The sequence below is a fragment of the Erinaceus europaeus genome, chromosome 19 (assembly GCF_950295315.1).
Source record: "Erinaceus europaeus chromosome 19, mEriEur2.1, whole genome shotgun sequence".
Lineage (NCBI taxonomy): Eukaryota > Metazoa > Chordata > Mammalia > Eulipotyphla > Erinaceidae > Erinaceus > Erinaceus europaeus.
In genome coordinates, this window is record NC_080180.1 from 58,045,820 (window position 1) to 58,062,934 (window position 17,115).

The 17,115-nt window shown below is 47.6% G+C and overlaps 1 protein-coding gene across 6 annotated transcripts in view; it reads right to left on the reverse strand.

The window, feature by feature from the left end:
- Positions 1–17,115, reverse strand: part of GAB1 (GRB2 associated binding protein 1) — a 144,300-nt gene that overhangs the window by 16,068 nt on the left and 111,117 nt on the right. For all 6 annotated transcript variants that reach the window (XM_060179026.1, XM_060179027.1, XM_060179029.1 and 3 more), the window contains 4 exons: positions 15,070–15,295; positions 6,750–7,330; positions 3,779–3,864; positions 3,282–3,585 (listed from right to left, as the gene is read on the reverse strand). In XM_060179026.1, coding sequence (XP_060035009.1) covers positions 3,282–3,585; positions 3,779–3,864; positions 6,750–7,330; positions 15,070–15,295 — 1,197 coding nt within the window. The remainder of the gene's footprint in view (positions 1–3,281; positions 3,586–3,778; positions 3,865–6,749; positions 7,331–15,069; positions 15,296–17,115) is intronic.

Genomic DNA, 17,115 nt, shown 5'->3' on the forward strand with positions numbered 1-17,115 from the left:
GGCGCAAAGCGCAAGGACTGGCGTAGGGATCCCGGTTCGAGGCCCTAGCTCCCCACCTGCAGAGGAGTCGCCTCACAGGTGGTGAAGCAGGTCTGCAGGTATCTATCTTTCTCTCCCCCTCCTCTCTCCATTTCTCTCTGTCCTATCCAACAATGAACGACATCAACAATAACAATAACAATAATAACCATAACAAGGGCAACAAAAGGGGGAAAAATGGCCTCCAGGAGCAGTGGATTCATGGTGCAGGCACTGAGCCCCAGCAATAACCCTGGAGGCAAAAAAAAAAAAAAAAAGAATAGGAAAGCTATCAGGAGAGGGGAGGGGATATAGAGTTCTGGTGATGGGAATTGTGTGGAGTTGTATGTCTCTTATCCTATGGTTTAGTCAATGTTTCCTTTTTATAAATAAAAAAAAATTTTTTTAAGTCTTTGGGAGAAAAGAAAGTAATAAATAAATAAATAAATTGTTAAGGTAGCCCAGGAGGTGGTGCAGAGTCCAGAGCATTGCACATGAGTGGTGCTCTGGTTCTCGTCCTCTCTAATAACTAAATACAACTTCTGGAGGGCAGGCAGTGGTGCAACTGGTAGACTGCACACATCATAGTAGACTAGTACCCAGGTTTAAGCCCCTGGCCCTCACCTGCAGAGGGAAAGCTTCACAAATGGTCCCTTTCTCTCTATCTCTCTCTCTCTCTCACACACACACAGCCATCCCCTTTACTGTCAATTTCTGTCTCTATCCAAAATAAATAAATATATTTAAAAATATATCTTTTAAAGATATATTTTTTAAAGTAAATAAATGTATCTAAAAAACAAAAAACTGTGGGGTGGGGCTAGGTAGCATAATGATTATACAAAGAGACTCTCATGCATGAGGCTCCCAAGTCCCAGGTTCAATTCCCTACACCACCATAAACCAGAGCTGAGAAGTGCTCTGGTAAAAAAAATAAATAAAATTAATAATAATAATAATAATAATAATAATAATAATAATAACAAAACTGTGAAACTTACAGTCTTTTTTTTTTTTCCCCTTTTTTTCCTCCTCCAGGGTTATTGCTGGGCTTGGTGCCTGCACCATGAATCCACCGCTCCTGGAGGCCTTTTTTTTTTTTTTCCCCCCTTTTGTTGCCCTTGTTGTAGCTTCGTTGTGGTTATTATTATTGCCCTTGTTGACGCAATTCGTTGTTGGATAGGACAGAGAGAAATGGAGAGAGGAGGGGAAGACAGAGAAGGGGAGAGAAAGATAGACACCTGCAGACCTGCTTCACCGCCTGTGAAGCGACTCCCCTGCAGGTGGGGAGCCGGGGGCTCGAACCGGGATCCTTACGCCGGTTCCTGCGCTTTGCGCCACATGCGCTTAACCCACTGCGCCACCGCCCGACCCCCACTTATAGTCCTTTTTAAGACAACCCCTAAGACACTGCACTCCCCAGCCCTGATGCTGGTGTCTGTTTGGGAGGAATTTACACAGGATGCATTTCCAGTTGGAGACCAAAGAGATGGCCTCTGTCCCCATGGCCTCCCTGTCCCCGCAGCCAGTCTACAAGCTGGTGTACAAGCCATCATGCAGTGCAGAAAGGCGAATGGGCTGAACGAACCTCCCCCAAGCTTCTGAAGAGGGTCAGTGAGCGAGGAGGCACTTAGTGACAGGCGCAGAACTCACAAAGATCTGAAGAGGAGTCAGGATCTAGGTGGCAGAGCTCCTCAGAAGACCCAGAACAGTGGGAAAGGCAGAGAAGGAGGGGATGCAGAAGAAAACAGAGCAGATGCAGAGAGGTCCCAGGGGAGAGCGACGAGGCTGCCCCTTGGTTCTGGTTCTGGGAATTCTCTCTCTCCTCTGCACAGGGGGTGCTCCCCTTTTAACAGAGAAATGAAACGGAACCTCTTTTTCTTCGGAAGCTTCAAAGCTCGTTCTCTGAAACTTCATTAGAACCAACCATAATGAGCTGAGTCCAGGAGCAAGTTCCATAAACACTAGCTGTCCTTCAAAAGCGAACACAAAATGGGCTGAAATTCCCAGAAACAGGGCTATTCACCACCACAAAGCCAGCACAGACTAAGTTACTCAGTTGTCAAGACTAAAATAAGCCAGGCTGATATAAAACCTGCATTTTTTTTTTTTTGCCTCCAGGGTTATTGCTGGGGCTCAGTGCCTGCACCATGAATCCACTGCTGTTGGAGGCCATTCCTCCCCTTTTTTGCCCTTGTTGTTGTAGCCTTGTTGTGGTTATTATTGTTGTTGATGTCGTTCGTTGTTGGATAGGACAGAGAGAAATGGAGAGAGGAGGGGAAGATAGAGGGGGAGAGAAAGACAGACACCTGCAGACCTGCTTCACCGCCTGTGAAGCGACTCCCCTGCAGGTGGGGAGCCGGGGGCACTTCAGGAGCTGTGAAGCAGGTCTGCAGATGTCTCTCTTTCTTTCTCCCTATCTCCTCCTTCTCTTCTCTCAATTCCTCTCTGTCCTATCCAGTAAAATAGAACAAAAGAAAAAAAATTCAGTTAAGAATAATTAAATGTGGGAGTCGGGCGGTAGCGCAGCGGGTTAAGTGCACGTGGCGCAAAGTACAAGAACCGGCCTAAGGATCCCGGTTTGAGCCTCCCGCTCCCCATTTGCAGGGGAGTCGTTAAACAGGCGGTGAAGCAGGTAAGCAGGTGTCTTTCTTTCCTCCTCCCTGTCTTCCCCTCCTCTCTCCATTTCTCTCTGTCCTTTCCAACAACGACTACAACAATAAAACAAGGGCAACAAAAGGGAATAAATTAATATTTTTTAAAAAGAATAAATTTAAAAAATAATTAAATTAGCTGATCAAACTTAAAAAGCCAAAGGTAGTAAGTATAAAATCTGAGATTTCTAGGTCCTCTTGGTGCACCTGAAGACCTGCCCAAGAGGACACGTGCTATTTGCACAGCCTATCCACGGGTAACACTCAGGAGCAGTTAGTCACTGTGTAGGGGGTAAAGCCATCCCCTTCTCTCTAGATTCCACCCTGCTGCACACCAGCACTCAGGAGCATTTTAGATTGCAGCCTCCACTCTAGAGACAGTCTAGAAAACCTCACCAGGGCAGCAACACAGGACAGGATAAAAGTAATAACCAATCTATACTTGAAGGAGTTGATAACTATAGTGACCTGAGGTGCTTCCTGTACCTCCTGTTCTGAATTTGATGAGGCTCCCCTGACAGTCCATTCAGAAGAAAACTGACAGCCACTGTCCCCTGCCCCAGCCCACCCCCGACCTCCCCCAATTCTTGCCCCTTGCCCACTTTTTACCTTTCCTGTCGGGCTTGAGGTTCCGGTCCACCGGGGGTGGTTCACAGTCTGCAGCGGGAACTGGCCTTCGGGGAGGGGTCTTGGGGCTGGACCTGAAGCCCATGTGAGCAGGGGGAGGGACCTGCATTCCGAAGGACGAAAAATCAAATGTCCCCGGAGTCATTGGCACGTAGTTTGCCTCCTGGGTGGGCTCGGGAACAGCGCTGGAATGTGGTCGTGGCGGAGAGTTGGGGTTCATCAGGACATAGTTCTCCTCCAGTTCTTCGCTTGACACACTTCCCGCTGTCAATACATTTTTGATTTTCTAAAACACACACACACATTCCTTTTAATACACAAAATGGCTTCTGGACAGGAGAACACAATCTAAGTCACTTTATTCACAGTGATCTAAGGGGAGTCTCATTTCACGACATCAACGCGTCTTGGGGACAGTGAGTGCAAAGACTGCGGACAAGGACATGCACTGGAGAGTCTTGGGGAACAGTCATACTTACAAAGGGGTTATGGAAGCCTTCCAGTGAACTAGATCTATCACTTGGAAAAGTCCGTGGAATATCATAGCAGTCTTGAGAACTAGCATCTAGAACAGAGAACAAATGATGGACATTTCTCCTCATATTTGCCAGCTCCCAGAGCCATCAGCAAGGACCTAGTGTCTGTCTGTCTGTCTCTCTTCACAGACAAGCATACACAGACACACACACACACACACACACACACACACACACTGCGCTTTAGGAAGGATGCTCACAGAACATCCTTCTTGAACTGACTGACATGCTGAGCCACCAAGCAGTGCAGACACTCAGTATCTGCGTTTGGTTATGATGATGTCTGAGCCACTCTGCAGACAACGAGTGAAAGCCTATGTCTAACCCTCTACTGCCTTATTTTTTTGCACCACCTTGGATCTGAATTATCTCTCACTGCTAACTAGCTTATACAGTCAGTTCAAAGAGATAAGAGGGTCAGCAAAACTGTTCACCTGGCCGATTTACCTGCTCTGCTGTGCATATAACCCAGATCCAAGCCCAGCCCCCCAAGAATTAGAGGAAGTTCCAGCACTGTGTTGTCTTCCTAGTCCCTGTCTCTCTCTCTCTGACAAAGTCAGTCATTGGCCTTGGATGGTTAAATAATAATTTTTAAAACGATTTTAAATTATCTTTAATTACTTTTTGGATAGAGACAGCCAGAAATGGAGAGGAAGGGGGGAGATACAGAGGGAGAGAGACAGAGAGACACTTGCAACCCTGCTTCACCTGAAGCTCATGAAGCTTCTTCCCTGCTGGTGAGGAGTGGGGGCTTGAACCTGGGCTCTTGGGCACAACCTGACCCAGCCCCCTGGCTAAATAACAATTGATGGAAGTGCTGTTTGCGATGATGGTATCTGTCTCTCCTTTAGGATAGCTAGAAAACTGGGCCACAAGATACAGAAAGAGTAACACACAACTTTTAGCCTCTGTGCATTTGAAACATGAATTTTCTATTTTAAGGTCTTTGAGGAATCTCAGAGTATAACTCAGACTCAACACTTCTCCTCTCAAGGTCTGTAACTTCTGGCAGGTTCCAGAAGATGATGTAGGGCTGGGAGTGTTATAGAATTATAGAAGCCAGACCTTCCACCTTCTGTACCCCATAATGATCCTGGGTCCATACTCCCAGAAGGATAAAGAACTGGAAAGCTTCTAATGGAGGGGGTGGGATATGGAGCTCTGGTGGTGGAAATTGTGTGGAATTATAACCCTCTTATCCTACAGTCTTGTTGATCATTATTAAATTTTAAAAAAGTTTGTAATCAAATAAAAAAAAGAAGATGGTATAGGAATGAGGGAAATGGATACATATATATATATATCAGGAGAGAAGATTAAAGGATTTGAAAAATAAAACCAAGCGAGCAAACAAAAAGTCTAGTGGCTAGGCTGGAATTGGGTGTTACCGGAGGGATGAATCTTAAGAAGCCATCTACCCGGCAGGGTGGGACACAGAAGTAGCTGTGGCTGTGAGCATAAAGGGGGTGGTGACAGGGACAGACTGAGGCGTTCTGTCAGCTCCACATCCTGCTCCTCTGTCACTCTCCTCTGACAGGGACAGACAGCGGAGATGGGGCTAGGGTGTGGCTTGTCTGGCTGAGAGCCTAGGTTATATGCACAAGGAGCCAGGTTCAAGCCTGCAGCCCCACCTGGAGGGAGGAAGTTCCACAAGCAGTGAAGCAGTGAAGCAGGCCCCTCTCTCTCTCTGTCCCCATACCCTCATCTCTGTCTCTCAGTCTCTAGCAAAGACAAAGAAAGGTTGGGAAAGGTGGAGTTACGCAGGAAAGAGAAAAGGAAGGAAGACAGAAAGAAAGAAAGAGAGAAAGAGAGAATGAGTGGGAGAGAGCTTTGCATATTCTCAGGGTGGATAGCACCCCAGAGGTCCAGCTGCTTCCCCCTCCCAGCCCAGGGACCACACAGCACACACTGACAGCATGCACAAACACCCTCCACACACATCAGAGACTAGGCTCTGCCAGGGAGACTCCTGCCTTCTTGTATAGTCGGGGCCCCATGATGCACAGTCCCACCTCTCAAGGCTGCTTTTTCATTCATACAGAGAGGTAGACACAGGGTGGGGGAGAGACAGCACAGCACTGGAGCTTCCTCTGGTGCTGGGATACCACCCAGGTAGTCTCAGGACTCAGTGCTGGGCCACTGGCATGGTGTGACTGGAGCCTCACACATGGGCCTCCTCTTTTCAATTCAGAGAGAGAGAGAGAGAGAGAGAGAGAAAGACAGAGACAGATGGGGGGGTAGAGCAGTGGAGCTTCTTCTGAGGCTGTGGTACCTCAAACCTGGGCCAGTCATGCGGCAGGCCAGGGCTCTACAGGTGAGGAACCTCCAGCCCCACAATCCTTAATTTCTGAAACACAGTAGAGCTTCCTGGAATGGGGCAGAGAGGTCAGAGCGCTGGACTCACATCCGTGATGTCCTGGGCTCGAGCCCTGGCACCAGATGTGCCAGAGTGATGCTCTGGACCCCCCCTTTCAATAAATCAGTGAGCCATCATTATCACCACCACCATCATCATCGTCGCCGTCATCGTATCCATTAGATACGGACAGAGAGACAGAGAGAAGGGATGAACGAGACCACAGCCCTAGAGCTTCTGTCAGTGCGGTGGGGGTCGGGGCTGGAACCTGGGTGTTGCTCCTGGCAAAGCAGTACACTGTCCGAGTGAGCTATTTTGCCAACCCAAAGAATAAACGAGACTTGAAGGTGAGACAGCCTAATGGTTCTAGAAAAAAGACTCTCACGCCTGAGGCTCCAACGTCCCAGATTCAATCATTCACACTATCATAAGCCAGAGCTGAGCAGTGTTCTGGTGGTGTTACTGCTACTACTACTACTAATGATAATAATAATAATAACAGAATAAATAAATGAGCCTCGAAGATCACAGAGTCCCTGTGGGGGCTGGGGAGCTCACCTTTCCGCAGCTTGTTGAGGTCGGCGGCAGAGCCGGTGTTGCTGCGAGACCCCGGCACCCCGGCGGTGGGGACACAGTAGCTGCTGTCGGTGTCTGAGGCTGTGCGGGCGAGGCCACCAGGCTCCCCAGGCACCCGGTCGTGAGTGGAGTGAGGCTTGGGGGGCCGCGGCGGCGGCGGGATGTCCGGGATGGGGTCCAGCTTGGACGCCTGTGCCAGGGCCCCTTCGGGATAGGTCCTGGGAATCTGGTAGGTGTTCCCGGGGGTGGGGGGGATGTCGTAGCTGAGGGACACGTGCCGCAGGTGCGCCTCCAGGCTGGCGGTCCCCGAGGGGGTGTTGAAGACGTACAGGTCACCGTCGGCCTCGGTGCTAGATGGGGAGACCCCCCGGGGCAGCACGTCGTGGGAGAAGCTGCGAGGCAGATAGTAGAGACTGGGGTCGCCCCGGCCATGGGGCGGGAAGAAGCCGTTGACCCCGGGCTTGCTCTGCAAGGAGGCTGCGGTGGTCGTCCCCAGGCCCTTCTGTGACACGAAGTCATTGCAGTCTGTCTCGGAGGTGGACCTCACAGAATCCGTGTGCGTCCTGGGTGGCGGGTGACGCCCAGCAGGAAAGGAGACACAAGGCAAGGTTTTTGTCAAGCCACCTGCTCCAGAAATTCAGGAATCAGAAGGCCTGGCCTTGTCCACTCGATCTCAGTGATCCGAAGGCCTGGCCTTGTCCACTCGATCTCAGTGATCAGAAGGCCTGGCCTTTCCCACTCGATCTCAGTGATTAGAAGGCCTGGCCTTGTCCACTCGATCTCAGTGATCAGAAGGCCTGGCCTTTCCCATTCAACTTCCCCCACCCCCTGTGATCTGTAAGATTCAAAGCTTGCAGTTTGTCTGATTGTGAGTTTGTCTGATTGCACGCCAGGCACACATTGCCTCGAAAGCGCCACCAGGAACTCGCTCAAAGCGTTCTCCCTAATTCCTGCCTGGTGCCGCCTGCATGACCAACACCACCCATTCAATCTATCCCACCCCCCAACACAATCCCTCGAGTATTTGAATGGGGGTGGGGGAGGGACGCTCAGGCTCAGCACAATGAAGGTGCAGTGATGGGAAAATGCATTTCCCTCAGGGAGCATGCAGGGACTGTGCCAACATAGATGGCAGAGCTGGTCCACGGCTCTTTGTCTTATTCCTTTAAGATGTATGACTTAATTGAGAGCTGTGGATATAACTCCAACAGTAGGGCAATAGACTTGTGGACTCTAAGGTAACACCAGGGTTAGCACCATCATAAGCCAGAGTTGAGTAGTACTCTGGTAAAAAAATAAATAAATAAAATAACAATAATAATAATAATAAATAATAATACTTAGGTCACATGAGAAGGCTGGGAAAATAGCTCTCCTGGATAGTGCACCTGCTTTGCGAATCATGCCACCCAGTTTGAGTCTGGTGCTGTGGTATCTCTCTGTCTCTCTGCTATTTCTATCTAACAAAAGTCAGTCTGTGAAGTTTTAGTAATGACAAAAATATGAGGGGGGGAAAGGAAAGGGAGAGGGAGAGAGAGAGGGAGAGGGAGAGGAAGAGGGAGAGAGAGAGAGGGAGAGAGAGAGGGAGAGGGAGAGGGAGAGGGAGAGGAAGAGGGAGAGAGAGAGAGGGAGAGAGAGAGGGAGAGGGAGAGGGAGAGGGAGAAGGGGAGAGAGAGAGAGAGGGAGAGGGAGAAGGAGAGGGAGAGGGAGAGAGGGAGAAGGGGAGAGAGAGGGAGAGGGGGAGAAGGGGAGAGAGAGAGAGGGAGAGAGAGGGAGAGAGAGGGAGAGGGGGAGAAGGGGAGAGGGGGAGAGTGGGAAAGAGAGAGAGAGAGAGAGAAGCCTGAGTATCACAACAGCACAAGTGGTGGCAGGGATCAAACGGGACCCTCACGCAGGGAAGTCCTGAGCTCCCAGCCCAGCTTCTTCCTTGGCAGCTGCGCTGCTCTTTAACCAACTTGCGGCAAACTTGTCATTCACGGACACTCACAGTCTACTGCTTACCTAGGCTTGAATATCTTCAATGTTGTCAGCTACAAGGAAGTGAGAGCTTGAAAGCTTTTGCATTATCTTCTTTCCTATCAATGTTTCTCTAGCAAACATTTTGTCAACATTATCAAGAAGGTGAAACTGCAAGCCACAGAATCACCCAGTTCCAGACCATCGTTGGCCTGCAGTAGACGCAGTAGAGTGTGTCTGGGGCTTTGGGTTCCTTCTGAGTCCTCACAATTTGTGATATAACAAACTTTTGGAAAGAAGCTACAGCAAAGCTAGCAGGCTAGTGTTTCCTAAATGCTAAACAGGATGCCCTGACCTCCTATGGGCGCTGTCCAAAGCTCTGAGGAATTTAAAAATTTCAAAGTAACATGGGTCCAAGAAATATTTCACTAGGTAGGGCATCTGCCTTGCCATGCCCCGACATGTGAGTGCCGCAGCTCAGGGGAAGCTATGGTTCTGTGGTGTCTCTCCCTTCCTCTAAAAACAGTATGAGGTCAGAGAAATAGCATGGTGGTTACGCAAAAGAATTCCATGGGCTGAGGCTCCAAGGTCCCAGGTTTGATACCTGGCACCACCATAAGCCAGATCAGAACAGTGCTCTGGTGAAAAGAGGGGCCAGGTGGTGTTGCACCTGGTTGAGCACATGTTACAATGTACAAGGACCTGGGTTCGAGCCCTTGGTCCCCACCTGCAGGGGGGAAAGCTTTGTGAGTGGTGAAGCAGGGCTGCAGATGTTTCTGTCTGTCTTCCTCTCTATCTTCCCTTTCTCTTGATTTATGACTGTCTCTAGCCAATAAATAAATAAAGGTAATAAATTTAAAAAAGAGAGAGAGAAAATGGAAATAGAAGCATATCTTAGATAGGGAGATGGGCAAAGTATCGGGCTTCCAAGTGTGCAGTGCTAAGCTGGCTTCCTGGCAAAGTGTCAGAGTGATGCTCTCTAAGAATAGTGTTTTTCCCCTCTTTTTGAAAATATTAATTTAACAAGCAAGAGAGAGACAGAAAGACTCAGAGGCATCAATGTTTAAAATACATAGCTGTGACAGTCTTCTTGAAAGTTTATCACCCCTGAGTTCTTAGTAACATTTAGCATTGGGTGTCTGTCTACTCACTGAGTCTCTCCTGCTCTGCTCTCAAGAGATCCACAGTGAACCTCGATCTTCCTTCTCCCACACCAAATTTCCTCTCCCCTTCTCTCTCTCCCTCCTTCTCTCTCGTAGAACCAAGCAGCATTCAGGCATATGCGGTGTCAAGGATCAAACCTGGAACCTCATACATGTAAGTTCTATGCTCTACCAACACAGGGCAAACTCTTTTTATTTCCTTATTTATTTCTTTAGCCTATCTGGGACCTCGAACACTAGCAATTCCAGCAATGTGGGTTTAAAAAGGAAATACACATTGAGAGAGGGACACCGAGAGACACAGAGAGGGAGAGACACCACAGCACAGAAGTGCTGAGATATTCCCAGATGATGTGCCGGGGGCTCGAGCCTGGTTTGCACAAACACCAAGGCAGGCACTCTGCCACGTGAGCTATCTCACTGGCCCAAAAGGCCAAATCTTGGACCTCTTAGCTTTCTTTACTTTTAAAGATTTTATTTATTCATTAATGAGAAAAGATAGCAAAAGAGAGGAAGAGCCAGATATCACTCTGGTACATGTGCTGCCAGGGATCGAAGTCAGGACCTCGTGCTTGCGAGTCCAATGCTTTATCCACTGCGCCACATCCCGGACCACCTTCCCAACTTTCTGTGTAGAGGCAAAAGTCTTTCTCCGGCTTCTCCGGGCTCTGCAAGTGTCTGTTCTGCTTTTTTCTCTTCTATCTCCACCATCACTCAGGCACAAAACCCTTCTTCCTGCCTAAGCTTCCAGCCTCCCCCTTACCCTTCCATTCCTATGCTCTGCATTCAGATTCAAGTCCATGTCCTCCTGAGGTCTACACCACAGGACTACCCCCACCCCGACAAACACACACGTGCACAGCCCTATTCTTTTTACCTCCAGACTTATCACTGGGGCTCAGTGCTGCCACTACGAACCCACTGTTTTTGGTGGCCATTTTTTTTTCCCATTCCATAGGACCAGGGTCCTTGTGCTTCGTACTATGTGTGCTTAACCTGGTGCACCACCACATCCCTCTTCTAATTCCTCCCTTCTCCCCTCTGTGCATCTGTGCATGGGACCACACTGCATTGCGGCTCAAGGATCAATATCTTGACGGCACAGTTTTCAAAGCATTAACCTTCTCAGAGGAAACCCCATTAATGGCCTGCCAAGACCAAGGGAGGTACAAGAAGGCCACAAATGACTCCACAGGGCACTGAAGCTGTGAAGAAATAACTGGCTCCCTTTCCTGTGTCCTGTCTTCTTCTTTTTTTTTTAATTGGCTATCACTTAAGTTTCACTACTCTGAGGGGAACTTTCTCAGTTAGAGAGAGAGAGAGAGGTAGAGATGGGGAGAAACCACAGCACTAAGAGGGCCAGGTGGTGGTGCACCCAGTCAAGTGCTCATAGTTCTAAGTGCAAGGATCAGGGTTCGAGCCCCTGTTCCCCGCATGCAAAAGGAGGCTTCATGAGTGGTGAAGCAGGTCTGCAGGTGTCTCTTTCTCTCCCTCTCAACTTTCCCCTCCTCTTTCAACTTCTCTCTGCCCTGTCCAATAAAATGGGGGGAAAAATGTCTGCCAGGAGCAGTGGATTCGTAGTGCCAATACAGAGCCCCAGGGACAACAAGAAACCCTAGCACTGAAGTTTTCCCTCAGTGATGCAGAACTCCCATGTGGGGGGCTGGGCAGCACGGCACGTGAAGCAGACACGCACCCAGGTAAGGCCAGCCCCTATGTCCTATCTCACGTCTACTATTCCCTTCCTCAACCAGACCCTCGTCTCCAAAGTTCTCTCTTCTCTTTAACATCTCCCTTCCATCATGCCAATTCTCTCCTCTTCTGTCCCGAGTGGGACTGAATTTCATGAATGAGTATCAAATTCCTCTCACAAGCCAAGTGGAGTTCCAATCCTTTCCCACCTATGAAGCTTCTCACCTTCCATCTTTAAAAAACAAAACACTTACACGATCCCTTCCAGAAACTTCTAACACCCCCCCATTCCAAAATGTGCATTTTATTTCATTCAAACACGTGAGTTAAGAGAAGCCAGATGTGGAATGAGTGAACAGCACAGTCCCAGCTCTTGGCTAACTTGTACTGCAGTGGAGAGAAAATCAAATATGATTTCTCATGGTTTCTCTGTGAGAGACCAAGCGATTTCTCGTCTCGTGGAAAACAGCTACAGGGGAACAATGTGGCTACTGTGAGGACCCTGACTGGTGTTTCTCCCAACCTGGGGCACTACGGGTTTTCTACAGGAACACACGTCTGTCTGAGCTGTCTTCTGGGATGAACAAGATCTACAGGGCCACAGCCCAGCTCCTGCCTTCCCCCTAGTGACACCTAAGGCTCAATGTTTGGACGTCTCCAAGAACTTATCTAAGAACTGTGGAGATGAGAGTGTGAGGGGCTTTCGTCACACATGAGTGGTCTGGTTCTTTAGCCTGGCAAATTAGCAGGTGAAGAGTAGGACAGGAGCTTAGTATATATCTGTCACTTCCATAACAGGTCAAAGTATATCTGAGATCGGATTCGGGCAGAATTTCTGCTACACCATCAAGATCGACAGGAGGCGTTCAATGGAAAAAGAAAATGGGGGCCAGGCAGTGGCACGCTTGGTTAAGCACACACATTACAGTATTCAAGGGCCAAGGTTCAAACCCTGGTCCCCACTTGCAGGGGGAAAGCTTCACAAATAGTGAAGCGGTACTGCAGGTGTCTCTCTGTCTCTCCCTCTCCATCTCTCCCACCCCTCTCAATTTCTCTCTGTCTCCCTCTTTTTTATTTTAAAGATTTTATTTCGCTATTAGTGAGAAAGACAGGAGAGAGAGAAAGAACCAGACATCATTCTGGTACATGTGCTGCCAAGGATTGAACTCAGGACTTCATGTTTCAGAGTCCAATGCTTTATCTACTATACCCCCTCCTGAGTCACTTCTCTTTGTCTCTACCCAATAACAAATAAATAAGATCATCTACTTTTAAAAAATGCACTAAAAACAGCCATTTTGCTTCTGGCCTTTTGAAAGCTATATCTGAAAAAAGAACTGTGAATCCCTGGGAAGCTGGAACCTCAGTTAGCAGTAGCAAGGGGCAACGTTGCGAGTGTGTGACTTGAGATGCTCACAACAAACAAGCAAGATCAGGTTAGATTTGGGTATTATGAACTAAGTGTCGATTTATAGGGGGAAAAAAAAGGATTTTTCCTCCTTACAGGTAAAATCCCATTACAACAAATATACAGAAACCCATCCTCTCATCTTTTGTTTCTTCAAAGTCTATAAGCTGCTGCTATTCCCTCAGAGAAAGGGGTCAGGGGAACTATTTTGTTGGTTTTAACACAAACTATGTAAACATTTATCAATGCATGCTTTGTAGGAACTGAACCCAGTAAATGGTCAGTTTATTCTAGACAAAAACATCTTTTCTCCTTGTAAAAATAACCCTTCATTTCTTCTAACTGTTAAAATATTTTGGGTGGGGGTGACAGCATAATGGTTATGCAAACAGACTCTCATGCCTGAGGCTCCTAAGTCCCAGGTTCAATCCCCCACACCACCATAAGCCAGAGCTGAGCAGTACTCTGGTGTTTCTCTGTGTGTGTCTCTCTCCGCATCTCTCTCAAAAATAAAAAAATTAATAAAAAAATTTAAAAAAAAATTTTTTTTTCAGGGCCAACAAGACAGCTCACTTGGATAATGTGCTTGCTCTGCTGTAGCTACAACTCACCAGGATGGAGCCTGGCCTCCACCTCACAGAGGGAAGCTCAGATGTCATGGCGTTTCTCCTTCTGTTTCTTTCTAGCTGGAAAAGGTCTGCCCAGAGCAAAGAAGCCCCAGTGATGACCGCAAAAAGAAAGAACTTTTTATTATGCAGTTCACCCCGCTTCCAAACTACAAAATCATGATAGTAAAGGGGCCAGGCGGTGGCATGCCTCGCTAGGTGCTCACATCACAGTGCATGAGGACAAAGGTTCAAGTCCCCGGTCCCCACCTGCAGGGGGAAAGTCTCACGAGTGATGAAGAAGGGCTGCAAGTGTCTCTCTGTCTCTTTCCCTCTATCTCCTCCTCCCCTCTCAATTTTTCTGTCTCCAATAATAAAAACAAATAAAAATACTTTTAAAAAGCTTATAAAAATTATAATAAACATGCACGTGACTAATGACATTTGTCACGCAGCTGTTGATGATGGACGGACAGGCTCGTGACCCTAACTTTCTCTTCAATTAGTGAAACACCACCCCACTCTCCACTCAACTCTCACTTTTCTCTGTTTCAACTGCGACATCAAATGACAAGAATGATCAAATTAAAACTTTATCTTACAGCTCAGGATATAGGCTTGTGGGGGCAGGGAAACCAAGGCTCTGGAAAAGGATTGTTGAGAGATCTGGGACCACATCTGTGTGCTTCTTTGTACTCAGAACTCTGTGACATCAGGGTTTGGGCCAAGCTCTGCCTTGCTGCTAAGTCTTTGCCCTCAAAGCAGGTGGTACTGTTGAATGTAAAACATTAATTCCCCAATAAAGAAATAAATTATAAAATAAAATAAAAGCAGGTGGAGTTCAAATCCTCCCCCACCGACCTATTGAGATGCGAGTTTCACCTCGGAGTAGCAGGCTAGACTTCACGCCACTTCACAAACCCGTGTTTATTTGCTGGCATCACAGGGAATCTGCCACATTGGAATTTTACCTGTATGATCAAAGTCTCACACAGACCCAAAGCAACCACAACACACTCACTGCAATGGATTCGTTTTGCTTTCAAAGGCTTCCAGCAGCAGGTAGTCCTCCCCTTCTTCCGAAACGAAAGACGACCCCTGGCTGGTTTATGGTCACATAAGAAATGGAGTAAGAACACCGATTATAAATCGGGGAAACTGGATGGGGCGTTAACACTGGGAGTCTGTCTGTAAGGAAGCGTGTGAGACAGGAGATGGAATTCCTGTTCAAGTGTTCTTGGACAAAGATGGTGGGAACTATGCTTCTTCAATAAAATCTAGGAATTATTAGTGTGTGTGTGCGCACAATCTAAACCCCCCAATATAAGACTGAGTTAGATGCCAAAGATGGTTAAGTCTTCAAAGGGTTAAAAGCAAAAGGGTAAAAGCAATTTAGAAGGATGATGGCTCTGATTCTGGAAAACACACACACACACACACACACACACACACACACACACACCTGAGTTCTCAGTTACCTGGTAGGCTCAGGCTTCTTGCTTTGACAGTTGATGAGCAAGAGGTAGTCTTGAGGGTCTTCCTGGAGGCCAAGCGTTTCCAGGTGTGGTGGTGAGCTGATGAACTGGTATGGAGGCGGGGCAGCCGTGGAAGAGGCGTCCACCTGCAGGGGTGGTGGAACTGTGCTCACAGGTAACGGCAAATCCACTGGAGCTTGTAAGGAGCTGCCCGGGGGCTTCCCAGGATCTGCAGCACCAAAGTAGAAGGGTGAGTGCCCCTGGCACGCTGGTCGTCTTCATCTAAACTGCCAGCAAAGCCACTGGCGAAGCTACTGGCAGGTTCAAAGACACGAAAACAGCATCAACCAGCACAATGCCACTCGAAAAATAACATGGCCCAGATGGTGACATCATAGAGGGCTGGGTTTCTAGGAAAGAGGAGTGCGTTTTCTCTCTTTCAAAGATTCTCCCCATGACAGTAAACAAGCCACCCCTCCAAGAAGAGCCAAGTTATCCTGTGGCATCTCTGAGGTCACAGGGTTGGGGATGGCAGGGTCACCTCTTCTATTTTAAAGTTATTAGTGACTGAATACTGACTTGCAAAACTGTAAGATAACAAGGGTATAACACCATACCATTCCCACCGTCAGAGTTCTGTGTTCCTATTCCCTCCATTTGAAACTAAAGTAGTTCTCCCAAGGTCACAGATAGGAGATAACTAATATTCCCATTTTTTTCCCATAGTCTCAACTCCTTTTCCTTTCCAAGTCACACCTACACCTACTACTACTTCGGCCTTTTATCCTCTTCTCCCTCTGAGTCTTGATGGAATTAGAGTTCAGAGTCCTCTGGTCATCTTCCCCTAACATTTCTCCCCCTCTGGGACTATGGACCAAAATTCTTTTTTGGGGGGAGCAGAAGGTGGGAATTCTGGCTTCTGTAATTGCTTCTCCACTGGACATGCCACCTTTTCCTCCTACATATATTTTAATATTCATTCTTTTTCTAGTTCTCAGTAGACTAGGGGGTAGTTCCATAATTCCAGGGCTGGGGAAAATAAATTCTGTTCCCACTCAGGGAGAGTGTTTCAGGGCATCATTGCTCCTCACTCAGCTCAAAGCCTCATTGGGCACAGAGTGAATTTCTGTAGAACTGTCCTGCACAAGGGGTCAGCAAGTATAAAAAAAAGAATTGATTAAGCAACTATACTGCGTTCTGAGAAGACCCATGGAAATGATGTGGCATGAAATCATTTGAAAACCCAGGAATAAAAACCCACTGTCAAGTGTAAACGTAAAAAGGCCGAAAGGCATTCTCATTCTGGGAGTCTAGTTAGGAAGACAAAGTTATAAATAATCCACAGGAAGGTACAAGCTCACATCTGAATGGGTGATCTGTTGCTTATCTACATCACAACAGATAAGGCTGGATGAGGCAGATTTTTCAGAACAAAACACTGCCTAGAAGATGCTAAGATGTACCAGAAGAAGGAGTTAATATGTCTAACGCCATACAGAATAAAATACAAGTCCCTTGGCCTGTTTGTTCACCAGGGGAGAGCTGTGTCAGCTCTGTCTTTTCTATTCACTACAGAAAAAGCCCACTTGTTTTTGATGGCTTTTAAAAAAATATTTATTGATTGACTGATTATTGGATAGAGAGAGAAATTGAGAGGGGGTGGGGAGACAGAGAGGGAGAGAGACAGAGAGATACCTACAGCCCTGATCCTTCATTTGTGAAGCTTCCCCCTTACAGGTGGGGACTAGGGGCTTGAACCTGGGTCCTTGCACACTGTGGTGTGTGCACTTATACAGCTGAGCCACCACATGGCCCCTTGATAATGTCTTTACCTATTCAATTTAAATGTCCATGTATGCACAATAAAACCGACTCAGTTTGTGTCCTCAGCCCTCTTCCTAGTCATCGAAGCTCAAATCCTAATCGCTAAGCCTGCGTGACCCATTAATGTAGCTCAATACAGCAATCTGCCGACTTTACCTATGGGTACAAACAAACTATTGACCGGACCTGAACTCCTTTGTTCCCTGGAGCCTCTGATGTGCTGAC